Source organism: Nycticebus coucang, chromosome 17 (genome assembly GCF_027406575.1).
Source record: "Nycticebus coucang isolate mNycCou1 chromosome 17, mNycCou1.pri, whole genome shotgun sequence".
Taxonomy (NCBI): Eukaryota; Metazoa; Chordata; class Mammalia; order Primates; family Lorisidae; genus Nycticebus; species Nycticebus coucang.
Window position 1 is genome coordinate 11,994,430 of NC_069796.1, and position 25,010 is coordinate 12,019,439.

Below are 25,010 nucleotides of genomic sequence, written 5' to 3' on the forward strand. Positions count from 1 at the left end.
CTGAGACTACAGGTGCCCACCACAACACCTGCCTACTTTTAGAGACGGGGTCTCACTCTGGCTCAGATTAGTTTTAAACTCCTGAGTTCAAGCAATTCTCCTGACTCAGCCTCCCAGAGTACTAGGATTATAGGCGTGAGCCACCGCACCCTGCCTCCCTGGGAAAAAATTTACACCTAATGTCACTTTTTTTAAAAACCAACCACTGGAAACATACCAGTTTTCTCTCCCCTAACTCTCACTGACACACAGGTCTCCTAAGCCCGCTACACAATCTTAACACCAGCCCTGCTCTCCAGCGATACCTACCAGAAATACTTCCCCACTTGCTTTTTATTCTTGTAGACAACAACACCAACCGGAGTTAATCCCAAGAAATACTCAGACTTGTTTTCTCCCTGCAAAAACAAACACATGCCTATAATAATGAATTTATTCACATTGAAGTTTTTTGTTGAACCATAACTGGCTATACAAACGTAATGTGTTGTACTAATATTGGTTTAATTTTTGAAAGACATTGACCTAGAAAGTGAGCTAAGCCATTATAGCAGCTAACCTGCTGCTCACGCTTTTCAAAGCTTTTAAGAAAACTTTTCTTAGTACTAATTCATACTGGTAACTTCAGTTCATAAAAGACAGCTAGACTACCACTGAGGCTGCTAACGGACTTGCCCCGTGTCCCTCCCAGAGTGGTGTTCAACCTCGCTGCACATTAACTGGACCCACCCGTGCAGCTTAAATGCTGATGCCCGGGTGCTACCCAAACCACTTAAACCAGAATCTCCAGGGCATGGGGCCAAAGTAGCAAGAAACACATAAAAGTTCCAGGTGACTCTCCTGTGTACTCGAGGACTGAGAACCACTTGAGGCTGCTTAACACCAGCCCTGCTTTTTTGTTGTTGTTGTTGTTGTTGTTGCAGTTTGGCCGGGGCCAGGCTCAAACCCACCACCCTTGGTACATGGGGCCGGCACCCTACCCACTGAGCCACAAGCGCTGCCCAACCAGCCCTGCTATTAAATGGCTCCTCTTGATGTTACACTCTGATGTGGACAGTTACGAGGTCTGCTTCACCACCATCACTACCCTCTCCAGAAATTCAGGTAGCCACCAGCACACATGCACTTGAGCTTTCTAAGATCTCCCAAGCGCTCCCTCCTACTTCCATGTTTAACTTTAAGAAGGCCCCAAAATTTAAAAATCCAATCTCTTGTGGTAAAGACTAGAGACCTTTATTTCTAGGCAATGATATATCCCAATTAAGAACATGGGATCCTAAAATGAAAAAGTCACAAATAGAGTGGGTACCAAGGACATGCACAGAATTGTGTTAAATTTACATCTACTCAAAGTTAAAGAATAGCCTGAAAAGTTATATTCATAAAGAATATAAGACAACATGTTTTAGAAACATACCAGCTGTGGCCCACTTTCAGTTCTAAAACTTCGGTCTTAAAGGAATATATGGAAGATTCTAATAAATCTAGCTCATTTGCCATAAATTCCTACCACTAATAAAGGGTGATTACAAATTAGGATAAATATTAGACAAAGTAGAAGCATTTTGTAGAAGATTCTCTTTGTAAATTTCCTATAGAATTTCATTTTTTAAAAATCTGATAACCTAGCAAGATTAATGTGGCTAGAAGGGAAAAAGCTAATTCTGCAAAGTTTTAAGGATATTCTTAAAGGACAGGACTATGAAGCATTTAATAATCAAATAAGATAGCAGTGAAATACTATAACACTTTCCTAAAATCTTTATCTTTTATTGCCATAGGGACTGTATACCCAGGGATGCTTCTAACTCTTTAAAAATAATACGGGCTGCACCTGTGGCTCAAAGGAGTAAGGTGCCAGCCCCATATGCCAGAGGCAGGGAGTTCAAAACCAGCCCCGGGCAAAAACTGCAAAAAAAAAAAAAAAAATACATATATATATATATATATATATATGAGTTGGTTTGTTCTTTTAGAAAACCCTGATGAGCAGCAAAAGACATATTAGAAAAAAGAATGCATGAGTGTTATTTGCATTGCAGAAAGTTTTATCAGGGCTCCTTAAAAACTGAGTCCCTTGGTCCAACTAACAAAAGTTCAGTCTAGAAATACACTTGTCAGCAATTCATTACCTATAAAGAATAAGGCACCTGGCTCACATAATCAAATTTGTTTATTGCTAACTACAACTCTTAGAAAAACCAAAGGCAATGGCATTTCGATCTTACTGGTATAGAATTAACAATTGATACCCTAAGAGAAGTGGCTCAAAGGTTAACACCTGGATCCAGAACACTCAATACAGAGTCAGTGTAATTGCTCACTGACTATATCCAGCAAGTTTAAATAAACCACTGGGGAAAAAATTCTGAAAAAAACATTCCATTAAGGCAATAATACTTTTAGCAGGTGCCAACCTTCATATCAACAGAAAACTGCACATTCAACAAGGAACCAGAAATATTCAGACCTGGACTAATCCTAATGTCTACTTTACCTGGCAAGTCATTTCACTTACGATTTACAGTCTTAAAATCCATTTTTGGAAAATTCTCCTGTTTGTCTAATACAATCAATTACAGACCAATTTTAAATTGTTTTGACATTATTTAGCTAAACCCTCTGGAGCTGTTATCCAGATTGTTTTTCAAGCCCAGTTAATTGTTTTCTACACATGGAAATAGCATCACAGATTTTTATGCAAAACTCATTAGGGTTTAATCCATGCAAGAGCTGCTCTGTGTTAGAAAAATACACAGATGAAAAAAAATATCATCTGCTTGCTAAACAAAAGGACTGCACCTTCCCTTGTGGAGTCTCAGTACTTTTAAAGAAAAATGTCATCAGCTTAAAGTATTTTACGTTAATTAAATGTTACTCACATAGACGGGATGGAGGTCAACGCCGTACATCTCCAGGGATTTAGCAGTCCTCAAATAATTCAGCTCAGCCTCAGAAGGAGCCTGACCCCTGTACTCGCAACAAAAACAAAGAGCCTTATCTTACTGTAGCGACTGCCCTCTCAGGGAATGTAAACCATCTTCATTATATCCCCTAGAAAAATAAATAATCCTCTGTACTCATGCAAACATATGTCTTTGTATTTCAAGGAGACCTATGCCTTCTCGGTGACAAAATTTTATAGTCTGAGGTGATAACTTATATAAGTTTTCATTTGCCAAATCTTGCTCATTATAGCCTAACCCCAGCGTCCCAGCGCGTATTAAACATTCTGTGTTTCAGAAACCCCCAAAGCAGTTACTGAGAACATAAGCACTCAAATGAAAAAGCAGCCCCTTCTCAAAGAGCACCATGCTGCTGGGCACCATCAGCTCTCCGCCAGAAGCAAAAGCAACCACAGCAGTGGTCAGGAGGTGGAGAGAATGGGGCCCCCACCACCCAAGGGGGGTCATCCAACATCTCCTAAGCACATGTACTATGAAATTAACATCAGCTAACATAAGGAAACTATAAAAATGATTGTCATTCTCTTCATATATAGAATCCATCTCACCATCTTCCCTGGTGATAATGTACAGAAAACAGCCTTCATTCCTAGCAAGCATGGGCATCTGCTAGAACCTCCATGGACAAGTTAAGTGAGAGAAACTAAGAAACCCTGCTTTGATGCAATCCCTTGTTTCAGCCACAACACACTGGAAAACCCAGCAATGTACCAGGTATCTGAAAGCCACGAAGAATGTTCATCAAATTAGATACAAGATGTCACCACCATTGCATAAAAATGAGGGCCTTTACCCAAAGCTCCTTGATTTTACTTTCAAACTCCTAATAAAATTAGTATTCTCAGAATGTGCTGACCACACTGCCCTTCATAACGTTATAACAAGCAACCTCTTAGCATCCACTTCGGCGAAGCCTTAGATGAAGGACTCTGCAGTCAGGCTGGACAGCAGCCCAGCCCAGCCCAGGGCATATTATTGCGAGATGGAGAGCCTTTCCCCTATTCCAATTCAGCCGGCGACTTCTGCTTCTAATCACTGAAACAGATCCTTTATGCAAACATATTTTGTTGACCAGATTAATGCTACATTTTTTTCTTAACCATAATAGATCTGAAACCAAGCATAGTCAAGAGGGAATGTTACATAAGAGGCAATAAAGCAAAGTTAATCAGTATAAAGGATTTAACCAAAATAACCATAATTAAATTATAACTTCAATGCTGCAAGCCATTAATAGAAAATCCTGCTAGGGGAGTGCGTCTACTCTCCGAAGCACACATGCTGTTAACATAATACCCTCCCAGACCCCACACTGGTGTCACCATGATCTCCAGAATCACTGCTATAGCCTGAATAGGACTTTGCTTGTAACTGAAAAATATGCATACTTAAGACAGAGCAAACCCAGACTACATTAAAAATGTTTGTGCTTGTAAATTATATGTAGAGCCATAGAAATAAATCTCATACCATAGTGGTGACCGAAAAACATTGTAAAATACAGCATTAAAACAATGATTCCACTTGTGTAAAGTAATATGTACACACGTAATAAATCCATGTGATTGTATTTGGTAAGTTTTCTCTATGAGAAATTATGCACAGAGGGGTGGGAAAGGACGTTTACAAAAAATGTGACGTAAGATTCTATTTCTCTTTTGTACTTTTCAAATGGTTGGAGCTTTCCATGAGCATTTTAGTATTGAAATCAGTATTTAAAATACTAGAAAATGGGCAGTGCTCAGTGAGTAGGGCGCTGGCCCCATATACCGAGGGTGGTGGGTTTGAACCTGGCTCCAGCCAAACTGCAACATAAAAATAGCCAGGCGTTGTGGCGGGCACCTGTAGTCCCAGCTACTCGGGAGGCTGAGGCAAGAGAATCGCCTAAGCCCAAGAGCTGGAGGTTGCTGTGAGCTGTGATGCCACAGCACTCTACCCAGGACGACACAGTGAGACTCTGTCTCTTAAAAAAAAAACCTAGATAAAAAGAATACTGGAATGTTCAAGGCCCAAGTGAAGAATTTATCATTCAAGAAACTGTTCTTACGCCTGCCTGCAGCATAGGATGACAAGTGACAGATGATGCAACACAGGACGCGATGCTTACATCAGAGTTTTGTGGATCCGTTCTACAGCTTCTTCAAGTTCTTCCTTCTGATCAGGAACAAACCGATACTGGGATACATACCCCGCAGTGTGCTTATATGGGTCATAATCTCCAAGCTCAGCTACAAAAGAAAGAAACTTTAACATCTTTCCATTTGGAAAACTATCCCTTCAAATACAAGAATTTAAATATTCCTATGATGCTTAAACATTTTTCTTCAAATGATATGTTGAAAATTCATATATAACTCAATAATTTTACCAAAACAACTCTGATGAGCCTATAAGGATATCAACAAAACCTTGACTTTAAATCATAAGTTCTATGTTTTTTACTTTCCTGAAGACAATACTTCTCATTTTCATTTCAATTTTTGTTACCAATTTATAGAATGTAAAATGTTTTAAACAGAATTTAGAGTACAAATATGAGGCATGCTAGAGGTGATAAACAGCTACGACCCCAATATGTCCTCTCAGACAATGACCAAGACCTGGAGCATGTGATTCAAAACATGTCTTTGCCCCAGATAATAGTCAGGGAAATGCACAGTGCTGCACACAGACCCCATTACAGTTTACACAAAAGCAGCAAAATGAAACCAGAGAGCTCACTATGTTACTCTTAGAAAACTGGGCCTTCCAGTGTTAATCTACCTTGCAAGCCCCAATCCAGCTCATATAGGTGACATTTTTCCCTAGGATATTTCACCTAGATTATTTCCGGTCTGCAAGTAACACAATGTCTCATTCTCCCCACACCTAACTTGATTCTTAGAAGGTGCCCAATAATTATTAGAGAATACAGTCTCAGCCTTAGTCTGCAAAATGACAATGCAACCGGCAGCTGCCCCCCGTGGGCACCACCGTGGTGCCGAGAGCTAACATCCTGAGCTCCACGGGTCACCACGCTCTGAGCTGCACTGGCACACGTCTGCGTGGAGTCTTCACCCCAGCTGTCCAGAAGCCACGAGATTTCCAAGACACAGAAGCTTGGGCGAGCAATGAATTCATGTGGGAAGGTGAGATGTAGCCCAGAACACATGATTAGGCCCTTCACTTGGTCGAGAATCAGTGCTTTTCCTGAGACTAAAACCCCACAGAACATACAATCAGGGGTGTTGTAAAAAGGGCTCCACTTTCACCTGTTCCCAAGAGAAACAGTTCAGAATGTGGATTCTAACAAAATTTAAATTATTTTAGTAAAATGTCATTTAGTTAAGTGTTTTCGCATATAAACTTGCTTACAAAGAAAAATTCAAATATTTCCCCCGGACATTTCCAAATTTCAGTAAGCGTAAGTGGAACCTACCCTGGGTGGCGTAGGCTCCCAGCTGAGCAGCGACGCTGGGCGAGCAGGGCAGCCGGCCCTGAAGCACGTCTTGCTTCACCTGCAGGAAAAACTGGTATCTACAAGAGAAATGGAAAAGAAGGATTAACGATCTCTTACAATACTCAGGCCTGACCCTCCAGACCCTTATCATCAACACTAACAAGCGACCACTACTCACCTTCAATTAAAATATAGCCGTTCTCCACCCCTGTGTGAGGGGGCTGTGCAGTGAACAGGGACTATTTAAACCTCAGAGGCAATCCAGGATGTGGCTTGCAGGTTAGCGGGCCTGCTCTGCCTCTCAGCCCTGCAGCCCCTACCTCTGTGGCCTGACTCCAACAGCGAGGGCCACTTGGGGACAGCTGGCGGCACACACCCCCCAGGGCTGATGTGAAGGCTGAGCATAATAAGCTGTTCCTGCCGTTCCCGTCCCTGCCACTGCAGTGCACCCCTGCCGAGGGGGACAATCACAAGGACCCCACCTCTGTTACCTGTGTTCTCTATAGGGTCTAAAATTCCACATCCAGAACAAAAAGGTCACTATAGTGTGACTCCCTCGATCCTCCCACTGACTAACACCCTGCCTATTTTCTGCAGCTTCAATGTTGCCAAAGGAAATTCTGTTACAGCTACAGAGCCACCCATTGTTCCAAACTGCACAAATAAACTCTAAGTATTTTACCTACAATAACTTAGGTAAGAATTTCAAAATGAAATCAGTATTAGTATTTTCTCCATCCTGCAGATGAGAAAGCTGATAGATGAAAGCAGATGAAGTAATTTGCCAGGCACCACACAACTAATTAAGCAGCAGGGCTACAACTGGAGCCCAAGCCATGTGACCCTAGAACTCTCTCGGTCTATCAGGATGTCATGTATCTTTGGCTAGCTGTCTTTTGTCCTCTTATTCGGCCTTTCTGCCAGTAGACTGAGTGGAGAACAGACTTGTGAACCATCAGGACCCTCCTTGGCTGCTACCACTTACACACACTTGCACCCAACCCTTACAGGCTTTAGGCTGTTCTTACGTGATCTCTCGACTTGCAAGGTGAATCTCCACGTGATAGGAAGTGGCAGAGAAAAAGAAAATGAACTATACAAGTCAGCTGGGATAAATATCCCTCACCAAATGCTCACGACAAAGCCCTTAGTGAGGGACTCAGAATGTTAGATACCACATTGATTATTGCTAGAAGACTGATATCAACTCGGATTGCAACCACAGGCTGCAGGGAAAACCTGCTCAAAACCCCATGAGTCCTCACTGCCCAGGTCAGTAAATGGCACCGCCAACTTCAGATGCCTAAGTAAAAGAAACCTGGGAGCAATGTGTACCCACCGCTAGCACCCACTTTCAATCACCAAGTAGGCTGTGGCATCCATACTCTGGTCTCCACTGGCTAGTCCAGGTCACCATCTCCTGGATTTCTAAAACTGCCTCTGAAACGGTCTGTCACCATGCACGCTCACCTCTCTTCCACCCCTCCCAACAGGTATTCTTGAGATAAATAGGATCATGTTACACCTTTGAAAAAATCCCTTAAAAGACGTCCCCTTGACTGCAGGATAAAGTTCAAGCTGATAAGACTTCTGCTTGTGTCCTAGGCCAAATCTCTCACTGCCCACCAGTAACCACCCCGTCCCTAATGTGCACTCTCTTCTCCAATCCACTCTGCTGCTTTTCATCCCCTTAGTGCTCACCTGGGATAACAAATCCACTTTGTAATGACTCTGCTCCTCCTGGAGAGGAGAAAGTCAATGTCAAGCAAAAGCTTATAAACTAAACAGATGTTGGCTAGAATTATCACTGCTGGCTGGAAAGCTGGATTTTACTACACACCCTTTCTCTATTGGTATCTTCAAATTTCTTTTCCTTAATGGTATTTTTTTTTTTTTAAGAAATGGGTCACAGATACCTATTTCTCTTCCTCTATTAAGATTTTCATAGCATCTGACTCGATACTCAAATCCTTAGCCAAATACAGAAGCAGGTATTGGCTTCAAAGACAAAAGGACAGAGAAACAGGAGATGGAAAATCAAAGGCAGAGCTGGAATGCAGGAACACAGGCAGATACAAGGAAGCAGGAAGCGTGTCCACAGCGACATGGCAGATGGACACATGGACGAACGGACAGACTGGTGGAAGTCAAAAACTGAACTGTCTTACTTTCTGTCTCTGAGAAATTAATGAAGAAAAAGGATAAAAAAGGGCAACTGTTCGAACTTTACCAGGAAGCCTGCCTTTTAATGAAGATACCAGTGACCTATAAACCACTGCCTTTAAAAAAAAAAAAAAGGCCAAACAAGAAAGCAAATTTTAATTAAAAATTGGATTAATTTTTATTACCACAAGCATCTTATTTGATTCATATAAGAAAAATGTATGTTAAAGTAAAATCATGCTAGACACTGTTTAGTGTCTCAAGGCCTATTTAAAATTAACTGTATATATTTTGTCTGTTTTATGGGACATAGAGTATAATTTAGTATTTTATTTCACTTACAAAGATTTAGAGTGGCTGGGCATTCCTTCTGTGCCATTCTGAGTAAAGCTATCATTGAACGCTGGGCCCTTGTTTACCTCTGGTTTTCACCAGGGTGAACCTCTACCCCAGGTTGCCTAGAACCGTACTAGTTTACACTTACTATACAGGCATCATTATTAGTAACTCTCCTCAACACTCTCCAAAGTTTCACAGTGTCAACAATAAATTATATTGTGACTCTAGTTGTACTATCATACCCCACTGGGAAAAAATTGCTGATTAAAAATGATCTCCTTAAAAAGGACGTTTCCAGAACCCACTGTGGTGCACAGCAGAGGCGTCACAGAGCAGCGTCTGGTTACTGTCTTCGTTACGTAACTGAACACGCTGAGTGTGTGCACTGCCTTCCAGGCCTGTGGTCTCGGGGAGAAGCTTTCCATCTCCCACACCGTCCACACTGCACGTGGCACCAGCACTGGCCCCACACAGCAAGAGGGCTTGAGACACTGGCCACACAGCTTTCTGTTGATCTCATGTTCATGAAAAGAGCTGACGCGGCACCAAGATATACACGGTTTTGTCTATTAATGATTTAGCAATTCCTGGAGGCAAAAAAAAAAAAAAAAAAATGGGTGAGGAAGACAGAAAGTAGGGGTGAGACCGCTGCTCTTCTAGGAGCCAAAAACAGACGGCTCCCGTGAGATTTCACGGCCCCAAACAGTCACAGACACTCACACCAAAGCAGCCAGAAGGGCACCTCCTAATGACCTGAGACCCTGGTGAGGACTGAAGGACGTGGGGACAGGAAGAGGTTTGATTTCTGGGCTAGACAGACGTGGAAGAGAAGAATCTAGAAGGGGGGTGACTACCCGCACAGAAGGTAGCGCAGAGCAAGCCTGTTGCCTTGATCCCATACAGACTGGGAGCCTGAACAGTCTGGACAAAAGTCCGGTGTGAGAGATAGAGGGAAATGTTTAAATAATACCATAATGTTGAATCACGTGCAAAAATGGCAAGTGTGACTTAGAAGAAAAATAGTAGAGAAAGCACCCAGTAATTCTCAAGAGAAAGTGACAAAGATGATCAGGGACAGTCTCACATCTGAAGTTTAAAACCAGTGAAAGAAATACAGAAATAAATAGCAATAACAACCTCTTACATTCAGATAGTCCTTTTGCATTAAAGGAATGCCCAGCAGAATGTAACCCTCACCTCGACTCCAAGGTAGACAAGGACCACTGTCTGCACTGAGAGCAGCAGCCATGATGGATGGTCCCTCGGGAGGTAAGGGAGCTAACGTAATGGAAGGTCCCTCGGGAGGTAAGGGAGCTAACGTAATGGAAGGTCCCTCAGGAGGTGAGGGAGCTAATGTGATGGAAGGTCCCTCGGGAGGTAACACAAGCTCATCTTCACCAGGGAAGACACAGGTTACAGAAGGACGAATTACAGGTGAGCTTAACGTCAATCCCCAACAAAATGCTAGCAACAGACTAGAAAAAATCAAATATCTGTTTTTATAAGTTAAGAAGTATTTGTTAAGAGTCATTAGAACTAATTTTTTTATTTCAACCCTTTTTTTTAAATTTCAGATTAATATGAGGACATAAACAATTAGGTTATATTGTTTGCGTTTGTTAGGCAAAGTCCATGCTGTAATTGAGCCCTTCACCCAGGGGGTTGTGCACATACCTTACTTTTTGCCCATTAAATGAGAGCACACTAATCCCCCTTCCTCATCTCCTCTCCCCCTTTCCTTTTCCCTGCTTCCACGCTTGAATTTGTGTTTTTCTCTCCCGTGTGAGTATGTAGTTGTTCAGCTACTGATTTCACACTGTATTGAGTAGACTGGATACTTGTTTTTCCATTCTAATGATACTTTACTAAGGAGAATGTTCTTCACCTCCGTGTAAAGTCTCTATCTTTTTCATGGCTGAATAGTATTCCATGCTATACATATGCCTCAGTTAGTTTATCCGTTCATGAGTTGACGGGTACTTGGGTTGATTCCAAATCTTAGAGATTGTGAATTGAGTGGCAATGAACAATCTAGTGCAAATATCCTTATGATAAAATGATTTTTTTACTTCTGGGTAGGTATCTAGTAATGAGATTGCAGAATCAAATGGAAGGTCGACTTTTACCTCTTGGAGGATTCTCTGTACTTCTTTCCAAAGAGGCTGCATTAGTTTACAATCCCACCAACAGTATAAAAGTGTTTCCTTCTCTCCACATCCAGGCCAGCTTCTGCAGCTTTGGGACTTTGTAATGTGGGCCATTCTCACAGGTGATAGGTGATATTTCAGGGTAGTTTTGATTTGCATTTCTCTGATGATCAGAGATGATAAGCATAATTTAGAAAGAGCAGTAAGATCCTTAGAAGTTCAGGGAAATGTCAATGGAATGACAGGTAGGCTTGTTAGCAAGGAAACTGATAGATTCTTTCTTCAGGCAGACTGAAACCAGACCTCTCCCCACCTCCACCCTGGGCACTACTGAATCCGCCTACTCAGCACACTGGAACACAGTGTTCCCGGCAGTGACGTAATGAGGAAGAGGTGAGTGAATTCTGCCTTGACATAGAAATTCAAGAAATGCAGGCAAGAGTGCAGTAGCAGAATCCTTCGCAGTTAAACACCTACCCCAGAAACTTCTGATTAATGGACTTACGTAAACAAAAAAAAACACCTATCTCAGGGCTCTAAGTTGGTCTTTCGCTAATTTTTCAAACAACTTGAAAACATGAAATACTCATCGTTTCATTTTAGCTATCTTTAGCATCATTGAACACTTACACTTTTGCACCATAAGTACTTTGCATGTATTATCTTAAAAATCCATCCAGTCATCTTTTTGAAAAAAGTCCTATAATTCCATTATACTGATGAGACAACAGACTTTAGAAAAGCTATGAGATTGTCTCAGGATGACACAACCAGTGGACAACACAGCAAGGATGCAGTCCTCAGCATGTGAGACTCCAAAGCCCGTCTTCTAACCAGTACATGCATCACCCTCTGCAAATCTTCAGAGGATACAGAGCTGTCACAGACTCATAGCCCATGGAAGGGTGTCATAATATTTTGAATTCGTACTAAAAATAACAGAACTCAAGAGGACGCAAATTAAAGTATTGATGAAGAGAAAAGAGATTAGACTTATTCTGCACAGACGAGAAGGAGAAACTACCACTGATAAGAAATGTACTGGGAATTCTTCTTTCTTACTGAATTTCTTATTGCTCTTCAAGACAATAAGTCTTCCTATCTAAAAGTTTTTAAGAAGCAACTGCCTGACGTGTCAGGAATGTTCTACAACGATGAAGCTTAGAATACAAGGCCTCAAAGTCCCCCCGATTTCATTTATTTTAGAAAACTTATTAGAACACACAACAGGGAATCCAAGTTGATAGGATTCTACTACCTTACATTTTTCATAATCTGAAACTTTATTTTCCTATGTAGCCCATTCATCACTGGTCTTTTTTTCCTAAGTACATGTTCTTCTGGGATTTTGCATCCAATATGACCATATATATGTAGAAGGTGGTTTCCTGTAGCATAATCTATAATTAAAAGAAAACAATCTAGGTGGCCATCCACAAAACATGACTAACTAAATTATGAAATATTATGTAGGAACAAAAAGAATGGGTAGGTGGTAAAAGAGGTTCATACAATATACATGAAATAGGAAGACATTAAACTCTGTACATGAAAGATTACGTATAAAAAAAGAAAAGATTACATATAAGCTTGTTTATGACAGCATTATCTTTCATATTGGCAAAAACTTAATAGCCAATACAGAGTAGACTGGAATGATTTTCTAAAGAACTGAAGCAATATGAATACTCAACTTGAAAATGCTCACCTAAGTATTTTTTTCCTTTCATAGATATATTAGGGAATTTTGCTTTCTGTTTCCAGTTTTTGCTTTTGCCAAAATTATCCCGTGTAAATCATTTCCTTTTTCAGGTCCATAAAATTTTACATATTCATGCAAATCAATGACTTTATCTTCAGCACATACTAATAACAAGCATATACTTTCTCAATGTTATCACATTAAACGCATATTTAATTTACCTAAATTCAGCCATATGTTTTAGGCAAAAAATATTAAATTATTACAGATCCTGGACACTGATTGTAAGTTAACTATGTTATCCGGTTCTCAACTGCGTGAGCTGGTAAAATTCTTCAGGAAAACTGGTTATACTGGAAATACTATAGGGTTGAACATTATACCCAAATCCATGTATTTTGTTAATGAGTCATTAGCAGACTCAGGAGGGAAATTCCTGTTCACTGCTTCTATGTGGTGAACAAAGGCGAAATGACGCATCATAAAACATCCATCTTTCCCCCCTTAACACAAACTCAAGTATTTTTGAATTCTAGCCCCATTTAAGATATAATTCTTCTACACTATCAGAAAAAGGACAGAATGAGATCGTAACTATTAACATTCATCAGACACATACTGTGAGTCGAACTCATATACATTATTCCATTTAATGCTTACAAAAAAACTCATCTCCTATTTTACAGTTGAGGAAACTGAGGTGCAGAGAAATTACTATCTCAAAATGAAGGAATCATTGCATTTTAATAAAATGTCCACATGTAATTCCCTAATGAGCTATAGACATAAATGTATTTTTACACCACTTGGATTCAGCTCCCTCCTGAAACTCTATTCAGCATCTGCTCCCCACTCCCGTGTCCCTTCTCCCAAAGAGGCGTGCTGTGGGAAGGTCTAAACTAGAATGCTCCCTTCTCCAAGTGCCCACAGACAACGTGACAACAGGAGACAGGAATGCAGACACCTGCGTGGTTCTAAAACTGAGGCCTAAAGATGCTGCTTCAGAGTGGAAGGGGAAAGGTCCGAATAGTCTGCCCTTTCTCACTCTTCCACGTGCATTCCGGAATGAAGACAACAGAAAGTCTGGGAAGAAATAAGAAAAGATGGAACAGAAACAAAACCACAGACTGAGTTATCGAGACATGATTTTCAATTCTGGGGGTCATATATTAGATTGTATTGAGCCCATAATAAGGGCTCAGAGAGAAAACTGACCACTTAAGAGTTGGGTGAGAGAAAATGATTTTGTTTTTGTGATCACACACAGACTGGTCACTAGTGGAGTAAGTTAAAACAAACTACTACTGCCTGCTCTTCAGAAGCCGCTTTCAAAGGTTAACAAGAACTATTTTGACAACTAATCAATACCAACTGGAAATTCTGCCATAACTAAAAACAAATATTTGATGACAAAGGTAAAATAACATATTAAAATACTGGTCTTTTCTGTCCTTTCTTAATATTAAAAGCAATGATCTTTTCGTTACTATACAGATAAATGAAACACCTGGACAGCTGATATTTAAGCTACAACCAATTAAAGAGAAATAACTAGCTCTTCAAATGTATATTTTATACATATACAAACAAGCATCAAAAGATCCTTCCTTTAGACAGTTCAAATGGCTACTTTTATATGAATACAAGGGCCGAAGGCATGCTTAGCAATGAAGCAGCAGAAATACCCCATTGCGGGCAGCACCTGTGGCTCAAAGGAGTAGGGCGCTGGCCCCACATGCCGGAGGTGGTGGGTTCAAACCCAGCCCCTGCCAGAAACACCCCATCGCAGCAGATGCAAAATCTGTCATCATGTCACCCAGGTTCATGCCCTTTTTCAAACACATCTCTCAGCAGACACTAATCAGCCTGTGCAATGCTGGCTGGACTTTAATCCACAGGGAGATGCTTTACAAAATGCAGGGAGACACATCCATGTGTCTGACCTCAACTTTAAATAAAACCTTTTGTATATTCCATGCATGTGTCTATTCAAAAACAAAGTCCAAGTCATACCTGGTTATTTCTTCTTTAAGTTTACATGGATCCTCAGCATAGAATTTAATACCGAAATACAAAGTATATGGAGGTCCAGCTATAAGAAAAAATAGAAATTAAATTTCACTAAAATTATAGTAAGTTAAACTAGTAGCATAATACTATTTACTATACAAGCATCCACAATCACACCTGCCAAAAGGTTCTAAAGGCACAAGAAAACTTAAGATGAGAAAAACAGGATTAAGAATTGTAGCAGCAGGACCCCAATAGTGTATGTGTGTACACAACACTCACACACAGAGGACAGGACAGGACCAGATACACAAGAACACTGCTGGTTCCATCTCTGGTTGGTGATGTTATGCACAATTTTTATTATCTATATTTTTCCTCTTTTTCACATTTTCTACTATATATATATTTAATATTTTCATAATGAACAAAGAGTATCAACAAACCAAATATGTGGCTCTAAAGCCATCACTTGTCACTTTATCACAAAAAAATTTTAAAATGCCCCCACTCAAAGCCAGACACCTACATGGTCTGCGGCAGGTGGACTAACTAAGTCGACCACAACCACAGGACATATATACACTGCCAGTCAAATGCTTAACCAGAGAGTGCAGCACCTGCCCGGGTGGGCAGGACCACCAATCTGTACTTCTTTTTGTGGAAAAAGCATCAGTTAATGTATGTTGTTTACTTTTTTTCCTAGAAGAACACACAAGAAATCACTAGCAATGGCAAACCTTGAGAAAAGGGACTACATTCTACTTTCAAATTGATCGGTTATAATTTTCTCATGTATATCTTTTACCCCTTTTAGGGAAAAAAAAAAATCAATGAGTCTATATAAAATGATTACGAATAATATTGCATTCCTAAACTTATCAAAATCTAAAAATACTTTCTTACGTATTTAAAAAGACATTTCTCATCTCATTCATTTATCACACAGAGAAGAACTAAGTCTACAAAAAAAATCATGTACGTGGGCAAATATAAAATAAACACATTAGGCAAAAGCACACAAGCCTCTTGAGTGACAGTGATGTTATATTATGTTTTTACTAGAAGGACTTCTGTTTCAGACAGTGTAAATCTGCTCTGCATGGTTTCCAAAACTGTATACTTCTGAGCTTTACCTTTTAAAAGATCTGTTATTTGGTGCACCAATTGGTGGTCACAGACACTAATTGTTTTTTCAACAAAACTTTCCCACACAAATAAAGATGTGAAACATGCTCTTGGTTTTTATTTTATTTTATGACATGGTCTCACTTTGTCATCCTCAGTAGAGTAGCATGGCATCATAGCTCACAGCAACCTCAAATTTCTGAGCTCAAGCAATCCTCCTGCCTCGGCCTCCCAAGTAGCTGGAATTACAGGCACCCATCACAACACCCAGTCATTATTACTTTTTTTTTTTTTTTTTTTTGCTTAGCAGACCTGGGCCGAGTTTGAACCCACCAGCCCCAGAGCATGTGGCTGGCACCCTAACCACTAAGCTACAGACGCCCAGCCAAAACCTGTTCTTTAGTAAAAGTCACTGATACTGTGTAATTGACATAAAGTAACCCCAGGCTTGCTAGTTTTATTTTTAACTGAGTAAAGTCACAAATTTAGAAGTTGGGGAAAGGAATTAAAATAGAATAAAGGAATAATGCATTTATAATATACCAAATATATGATTTATCATTAGTACATACACAGCTTATATTTGCACTACCCCAAATCCCTGTTCCTGGCATTCAGGAATCAAGGCAAGGAACGGCCTCATCCCCCTCCCAGCATCTGTGCTTTCCTGTGTAAGACATCCCTTACGCTAGAGCTTTTTTAAAAACTAAATTTGAAAATCAACTTTGCTAGTATTTAGCATTAGAACGGATTCCACATGTTTGAATGTTATATTTACTTAACCACTGTGCTTGTATTTGACAACTACACTTCTAATCCTGAACATAGACGTCAGGGAAGCACAGACTATGAAATATTTAGGAGAGGCAGGAAGTCCAGCCTCAGCTCATCCGTCTGTGTCAATCAAGCTCTGTGTCCCTGAGCAGACGGGCCTGCCAGTGCCAGCGCCTGCAGCAGCACCTGGGGGAGGGGAGGAGCTTAGCTGTAGCAGAGTTGGCGCCCAGAGGGAAGAGCCTCCCAGACCCCAGCTGCTTCTGTTCTCTGGAACATGACAGATTACACCCTCCTCAACAAGCCCGGCCATTTCGAATGGTTCAGTGATGAGAAGTTAAGCAAAAGTTTGAAAAATACCCAGTGAAAAATATTTAGTCTTAGCTAATTTTCTGAAGGACTTTAGGCCCAAATTAGCCCTCCATTTCACATATAAAATGGCTGTGTTCTAAATAATACATACATGTATGAGATATATATATATATGATAATGTACAATAATATTTCATAAACCGTTGATTCAACACACCAGGCACCATATGCAAGGCAGGTGATGCTCCAAGGATTTAAGCAACTTGCCTAAAATCACAGGGAATAAAACCAAATTTACTAATATCTAAAGAGCAATGTGTGCAGGGGCATTATCCTATACATTCTCTCAGGGAAAAAGGTAAGAATAATACCTTCAGAGTAAGCAAATACTCTCATACACATCACGGTTTGTGCAGCAATCAAAGCTATGGAAGTGGACACTTTGGAGCAAGGGTTATGTCTAGCCAGATACTCTCTCGCTCCTATCCTGACCACAAAATCAGGTGCTGATGATACAGATTACTAAATTATTATTTTGAATTGATGTTATTCCACAGACTCAACGTTTAAGAAACCCCTGTGAGTGAAGCTAATATTGCTTCACTTTAGCAAAATATACAACATCAGAAACTGGGAACTTCCTAATCTACCTTTTGTGGAGCTTAATTTGAGGCCTTTAATGCTAAAGAGTCTCCCATTACCTCAGGGATAAATAAATCAAGACTTATCTATGAGAATTCTGGTAACTAGCAAATGTTTTATTTTTTTATAGACACTCCTAACTAGTGTACTAACGATTTGATAGCCATTTGCTTTCTCTATCAAACCACTTCATGAGATGAAATATAAGTATTCTTCAGTTACTAACATTTCCTCAATTGTAATAAAAGCACTGAATTCTTATCATGTAATTTTTTAACAGTTCTATATTTCTGAGGATCAAAAATGATTGAATCAAAGAGTGATTTTTAAGTAAAATATTTAATACCATGTAAATAAACAGACACTTTATGCTTTGGAACACTTTAATAATTAACCTTCAAACAATTTACATTTACCTTCATTGCCTTGATAGAAATCTTTTTTCTTATAAAAGAAACCTGTAAATTCATTTTAAAATAATCGTTCTTGAAATTTTTCTTATTTTCTAACTGCTATTTTTGAATTGGCTCAAAGGGGCTGGAGGTCACTCATAAACTCCAGTGGTTTGCACCACAGAGGTAGCGGAACAGAGAGAAACAAAAATGGGATGCTCAGAGAAATGGTACTTCCTGAGGATTTTGTGTGCGTGGTTTCCCTTCCCCTTTGAGGCGCAGCTCTGTTCCTGCCTTCGGGTCCATGAGGCATCACACAGGCTGTACAGGAAACGAGCCAATCCCCGCGGAAAACATAGATTTACAGACTCAGAATGGGGGTAAAAAAGGCCAGAAGAGCCCCACTAGGATTTGACTAGCAGTAATTCACACAGTTAAGCAAAATGGTTTAACAGGTGCAGAGTTTCCATTGAAGATGATGAAAAAGTCTCAGAGACAGAGAGTGGTGATGGTCACACACCAATATGCAGGTACTTAATGCCACTAAATTACGCATAGAAATGTTTAAAATGATAAATTTTATGTTATGTATATTTTATCAGAATAAAAACATGCAATTTTTTTTAAAAGGCTGTTCTTTCTTTTGCACACTTAAGAAATCTATGTGTATTGTGTACTTAGGCTATGAAAATCAGGATTAAGGAATATATACTATAATTATACTGAGTCTCCTAGTATTATTCATATGGATAAAATCAAAAGCTAGCCCCTGAAAATGGATGATCTTTCTATGAAAATAGTAGTTTTTCAGGTCAAGGGTACCTCTCAATTATGAACTCAGCAACTGAGTGAATGACAGGAATGCTCCATAATCTGAGAAATTCAAGCTCTTTATAAGCTTCTCATTTTTCCGTCCAAATCAATGCCTTTCTGCCTTTTCTAAGGTCAAATGTTAAAGACAAGCATTATAGAAAAAATCATAGATGAAACAAAGGGAAAGCAGACCCCTAGGACAAATTCAATACTCAGATCCACTCGGAATCCGATTAAACTGAACATTTGGAGAGAACCAGCTATACATACAACCTTCACTCCCACATTCTGATACTCAAAGGACTAGTACTCACCTCTCCGGTACTGAAGCCTATTTCTGCACCCAAATAATCATTCTGAAGCTACCCCTTGAAGTTAAAATTTAATACCTACTGTTGATCAGTTCTTTGTGCTCAGCAAGGGTTTTTGCAGGATCCAGCCAATACTGTGTGAGGAAGAAAAGGATAATTATGGAAATTAGTTTTCATGGCCTTTACTTCAAGAATATTTGCAAAATGTTATTTAAATGACACTTCCATACGTGATAAGTAAAGCCCTTCACTTATCACATATATACACAAACGTACATAAAAGCTCCCTGTGGCTAGAAAAGGTAAAGGAGAGGAAAATGACGCTGGTGCTGGCAGAGGAGCAGAGAAGAATTCGCTGGGTCCGTGGTCAAATCTTCATACCATCTATAAGGTCAGTGACATCCAGATGCTTGTGAGACAGCTTCTTACTACTTGTGGGAAATCAAAGGCTACAAAAAAATGTTCCCTGAGCCTCTCTCCCAAGTTCCCAGCACAACGCCACTGAGAGCCATGTCTTCCCTGAAAAATATCCTCACCCTCTTCATTCCCAGTCTCATCCCCTACAGGGACCACTGCCAGGTGTTAGGAAGAAAGGACTCAAATTCAATCCAGTCCTCACCCAGGAGCCAGGAGAGCAGCTCTGTGCGGAAGGGGAGGCCTAAGTCCCAGGGCAGACCCGCCTGGACTCTGCCCTCCTCACCACCATGTACCTTGGGACCAGAGACTGGCTACCGCTGAACCTTCCTCATAGGGCTGGTGTACAAATTAATTAAAACAATTCATGTGAAGTCTTCCAAACAACCCCAGCTTCTGCAGCACACAGTGGGGAAGACGATCTGCTTATTCTGCTATTTAACAGTAACAGCAATCAAAACAGTCGTCTGATGCATTCCTCTTACCTTTTATTCCTATGTCCAATAACAAGAACTCACACTAAGTGTATGCCAGAGTCATTTGATCATAAGATTTGTTTACAGTACTAAACTCAACTCATGTAGACATAATTTACACTATTTGCCACTCATATAGCCATTAACATTTTTCAGCTTTTAAAAAAAGTAACATATATGAGTGCTGTAACTTCAAACACAATGTTCATTCTTCTAGCCTTTGTCATTTCTCATTTTAAAAGTGTGGAATCACTTCCTTTTTTTTTTGTGAGAAAACCACTGTTAAACTTTATATTTTAACACTAATGTCACATTTGACTTCTGCAATTATAAGAGATACACGATAAACTACATCACACATTAAAAAAAAAAAAGATGCATCATGCTGTTCACTCTAGAGTAAGCTGTACTTAGGTTTGCAAGAAATTTCTATTGTAACCCCAGGTTTCATTCTGTTGGAACTTTCCAAAACATTATTCCTTTGGGGTTTAAAGCAGAGGTTGTATTGGTGACTAAAGACGTGGCTTTGGCGGTAAATGCTGGTTCCCAGGAAAACTCTGGTCCCTCTGAGTAAAATCCGTCAAATGCTAAGCTGTGTGTGGGGCACAGAGCACATCAATCCCTCACAGAGATAAAGCTGCGGGTTCTTCCATGAAATGGAAACATTAAGTGGGGAATGGAAGACTGTTTCTTGCCATTCATGTTAAATAAAAAGGTTTGACTACTCTGTGTATTTTTTCAAAGAGGAGAAAACCAAAGAAAACCAACACAAATGCTCATTAACACCTGCGCTAGCTTCCTCCTGCTGCTCCACCAAATTACCACAAACTCAGAGGCTTAAAAACAAAACCCGTTTTTTATCTCCGAGTTCTGAAGGTCAGTAGGTTTCTCTGCTCCAGACTTCACAAGGTTGAAATCAAGGCATCAGCTGTCTGGGTTTGGGGAAGGTTATTTGACTAGGGGACCTCCCTGGAGCACACACTAAATCAGTGGTTCTCAACCTTCCTAATGCTGCGACCCTTTAATACAGTTCCTCATGTTGTGGTGACCCCCAACCATAAAATTATTTTCGTTGTTACTTCATAGCTGTAATTTTGCTACTGTTATGAATCGTAATGTAAATATCTGATATGCAGGATGTATTTAGGTGACCCTTGTGAAAGGGTTGTACAACCCCCAAAGGGGTCACGACCCACAGGTTGAGAACCACCGCACTAAGGGAAGGGGCTGCGAGGAAGCCGGTTTTCCCCGCACATTAAGGTGCACGCAGTCCTGAGTCTTCACTTTAGGCTTCACACACTTACTCACGTGGTCTCGATAAGTATAGCAAGAAGGGGGGGGTGGGGGGAGCCTCTGGTCTTACACCTCTGTCTGGTCTCATCCTGAAACTATTAATAGTAAGAAACAGAAACGGGAAGGCAGCTTGCAAATTTATCCCTCACCATTTCAAGAAGACAAATTTTATAGACACATCCTTCAATTCAATTCATGTTTTCTTTTCCCAGAATGTTTTTCAACAGTTAAAAAAGAAACTAGGGAAGAAATTTTTAACTAAATGTAATGGGAAAGGCTGGTTAACCTATCAAAAAAATTTGCATTAATGATAATCTGTACTCTTTTCAAATAAATCTCTTTCCTTATGAGCAACTAAATTTGTGAGTTGAAAAAATAAAGCACAAAAGTCCTGAGATGAGTTAGAAAGTACAATTTTGCAGCAAGAACTAGGGGCAATGCGAGTCAAAGGCTATTCCCTCAACTCACTGCACATTAGCTATGCTAAGCATCAACCCAGATCTTGCCAAGAACAAATCTCATCAGAATGGAAAGCAGGGGTTACAGAGGTCAGACAATGATAAATGCCCCGGAGCATAAATAATAAACACAAGCCACAAGGCTTCATAAGCCAAGATCTTGAAAGATAAAACCCACTAACATTTGACTGAGGGAGATGTGACCCTGGAATTAAGGCAGCTCTGCTGTGACAGCACTTGTCACCACTCATTATCAACAAGCAATCAGACGGAGCACACGTCAGATCACAATGAAACACATTAGGCTGCTACTCCACAACCAAAGAGAAAAAAGGCCACAAGAATTTGCCAATGAACACGATTCTGATATCTGGATATAGGACTACATGGAGAATACAAGTCATGGGTTGCCAATGTTCTGGAGGTGGACTCTAGAACTGGGATATCACTCATTCTTTCAACAGGCATGAACTGCTCACCACACTTGTTCTTCATCATATCGGAATCATATCGGGCACGGTCGAGGGGAGTGTGGGAGAACAAAGACGCGTGAGATCTGTCTCATTAACCTCGAGGCACACACAGCCTAGCAGGAGACACACAGACGGATAATTACAATACAATGTGGTGAGACAATAATTACTTGCATAAGATGAGTACATTCAAAATAATGAGATTATGTACAAAGAAAATTAACTCTGGAAAGTGAATGTATGAAGACTTCACTAAAAACAAATCACTGAGCAGTGTGTTCATGGGGGAGGGGGGACTTCCTCAAAACACAGAAATGGGGGAGAAAAGAACCTTAAATTTTTATAAAACACATGTCTATCAGATCAACTGCTCTTCAAGCCAAGAGGTCGACACAGACTGTAACACTCCTAACACTAACTTTGTAAGTGTGAACTTAAATCGATGCTGCCCATTGGGTGATAGATACTCGGCTGAGTAATCCATCTCCACAGAGGACTCCCAGAAAGACAAGTCCCTTTGTTCTTTTAACCTGCGCTGGGCGGGGGGGCGGGGAAGAACGCTGAGCACAGCTCCATGCACACAGTGCAGGGCCACCAGACAAGGGCTTTCCGGAACTGCTTCTTGGAGCATAGCCCTCTCCTCTACCCAGTCATGAGCAGAGAGACCCCTCCATCTGCCATTCTCTCTCAACATTCATTCTCTAGGACAACCTATCAAGTATTTACCACCTGCCCCCGCCCTATTTCAAATGTATAGCTACCCTAGAACTTGTACATGCTCACGAGCTCAGTCAGGTCCTCCAATAGGGGGAGGTAACCATTAGCTGAAACAGACGCTGCTCTCTCATCCTGCTTTCATAGAGTCTGCGGCTTATCACAGGGGGGAGTACTGCTTCCCAGACAGCCCATCACTAAGCAGTCATGACAACGGTGCTCCCCAGCTCTGATCCTTTGCTGGGAGGTAGGAGGCGAGCTGAGGGACAGTCTTACCACTTCAGTCCCGTCAATCCTAATAACAGCATTGATGTGACCCGGAGACCAGTGACAGACCCTGTGTACTTTCTGACAGTCCTGGCTAAGTGCCCTGGGCATCTTTCATCTACCTTGGCTGATAATGTCTAAATTTCATCAATTTCCTAGGTAACCGTCTGAGAATTAGAGTTTAAAACTCTAATACTATCCAGTAGATCAATATCCTAACCTTCAAAAGATACATACCACATTCAGGGTCCAACCTTTCATTTGCCAACTGTTCTTTTGGAGTCTAGTCTTAGAGTTCTAATAATGAAATAAAACAGCAAAATTTTAAAGAAAGGACAGCACACAATAATGAAAGCTCTCTGCATCTTACTGCACATCAGGTGTAATGCTGACTCTTCTCTATGTCCAGGGTCTTTAATAATGCTGCCTGTAGGCCAAACGAAAACCTTTCAAAGCACACACTGTTTTCAGCAACACAACATACAATCTCTGATCTAAGGGAGTAAAAAGAGAGTTGACCATCTATCAGGAACAATGGAGCCAAAAAGATATTTTAAAATGACGCAACAGCTCACTCTTGGAGAGTTCTAGTACACAACATAATTCACACGTATGTCCCAAGAAGCCGAGGATTGTGGTGACAGTGATTTGTGCTGGTCTCCTGCCCCATAAGCATATCTCAGACCCTCCAAGCAGCATTAATAGGATGTAGTTTTAGTTTGTTCCTTGGTATGAATCACATAAGCCTTAGGCTCAGGGAAAACCACCTTAAGGGAACTATCTCACAGCCTGACAAAGAGGAGGACCCATCGCGGGAGTGGGGATAATTACAACAAGGGCTGTTTTCCAGCAAAAGTGGATTTCAGTGACTCAGTGTTGGACCATCTGGCTCCTCATGAAGTATCACTGGCCCAGGGAATGTTTCTCAATTCTCACCCATGGGTTGTGGCACCACTGTAAGGGTTACAGAAATATAGCAATAGCTAACATTTATTTAATCCCTACTTTGTGCCAGGCACCGATCAAGACGCTTCATACATATACTCATTTAATATCGTTAACTCTATGAAGTAGGAACTACCATATTTACCAGTTTACAAATAAGGAAACAAATAAAATAGTTAAACAATTTTCCCAAAAGCACAGAACAGCCTCTTTAAGGAACTGAAGTCATCCCCCCATTTCGTGTTTAAGCCGAGCCACCCTCCATAGTATTATCTGAATATTACACATAACCTCAATTTCAAGATTCTTATTTTCAACTAGTGACTCCTCTTTCCCCAGCTCACTCCCTCTGACGTTCTGACTCCACCAGGACACCCAATTCACTGACCCTCTCACCTTTTCACTGTCCCTCCCTGATCCATCCTTCCGTAATATCCACTAAAGGTAAAGCCCGCCGTGCCTAACTCCAGCTCACTGTCTGCTCCAAGGCAGCACCGAGGAGCTGAACGTAACTAGAGGCACAAACTGCACACCCACCGGTGCACTCACCTGACAATCATTATCAACAACCCAGGAAACCCTTGGTATTATCCAGAATCCTACATCACTCTCTTGGAGGACCCCTTGATACTTCTTCCCTCAGCCTTTAAACCTCCAACGTCTCCTTGCCCTTCCTCACTCTCCACTGAAGACTTCGGCTATGTCACTGAAAAATTACGACAGAAGAGAAACCACGTATGCTTGTCACCCCACCTGCCAGCCTGCCAGCCTCGGCAGTCCTGTCTGCCCCCCTGTCCCCTGCAGGCACCGTCCAGCTGTCCATTCCCCACTGAAG

The 25,010-nt window shown here is 40.8% G+C and overlaps 1 protein-coding gene across 5 annotated transcripts in view; it reads right to left on the minus strand.

Annotated features, from left to right (window-relative positions):
* EPB41L4A (erythrocyte membrane protein band 4.1 like 4A) overlaps positions 1-25,010 on the minus strand; it is a 238,070-nt gene that overhangs the window by 120,478 nt on the left and 92,582 nt on the right. For all 5 annotated transcript variants that reach the window (XR_008375291.1, XM_053567384.1, XM_053567382.1 and 2 more), the window contains exons 3-8: positions 19,218-19,269; positions 14,770-14,848; positions 6,385-6,482; positions 5,074-5,194; positions 2,883-2,970; positions 310-398 (exon numbers count right to left, since the gene is read on the minus strand). Coding sequence is in view for 4 of the 5 variants with exons in the window: in XM_053567384.1 (XP_053423359.1) it covers positions 310-398; positions 2,883-2,970; positions 5,074-5,194; positions 6,385-6,482; positions 14,770-14,848; positions 19,218-19,269 (527 nt within the window). In the remaining variant the exon portion in view is untranslated. The remainder of the gene's footprint in view (positions 1-309; positions 399-2,882; positions 2,971-5,073; positions 5,195-6,384; positions 6,483-14,769; positions 14,849-19,217; positions 19,270-25,010) is intronic.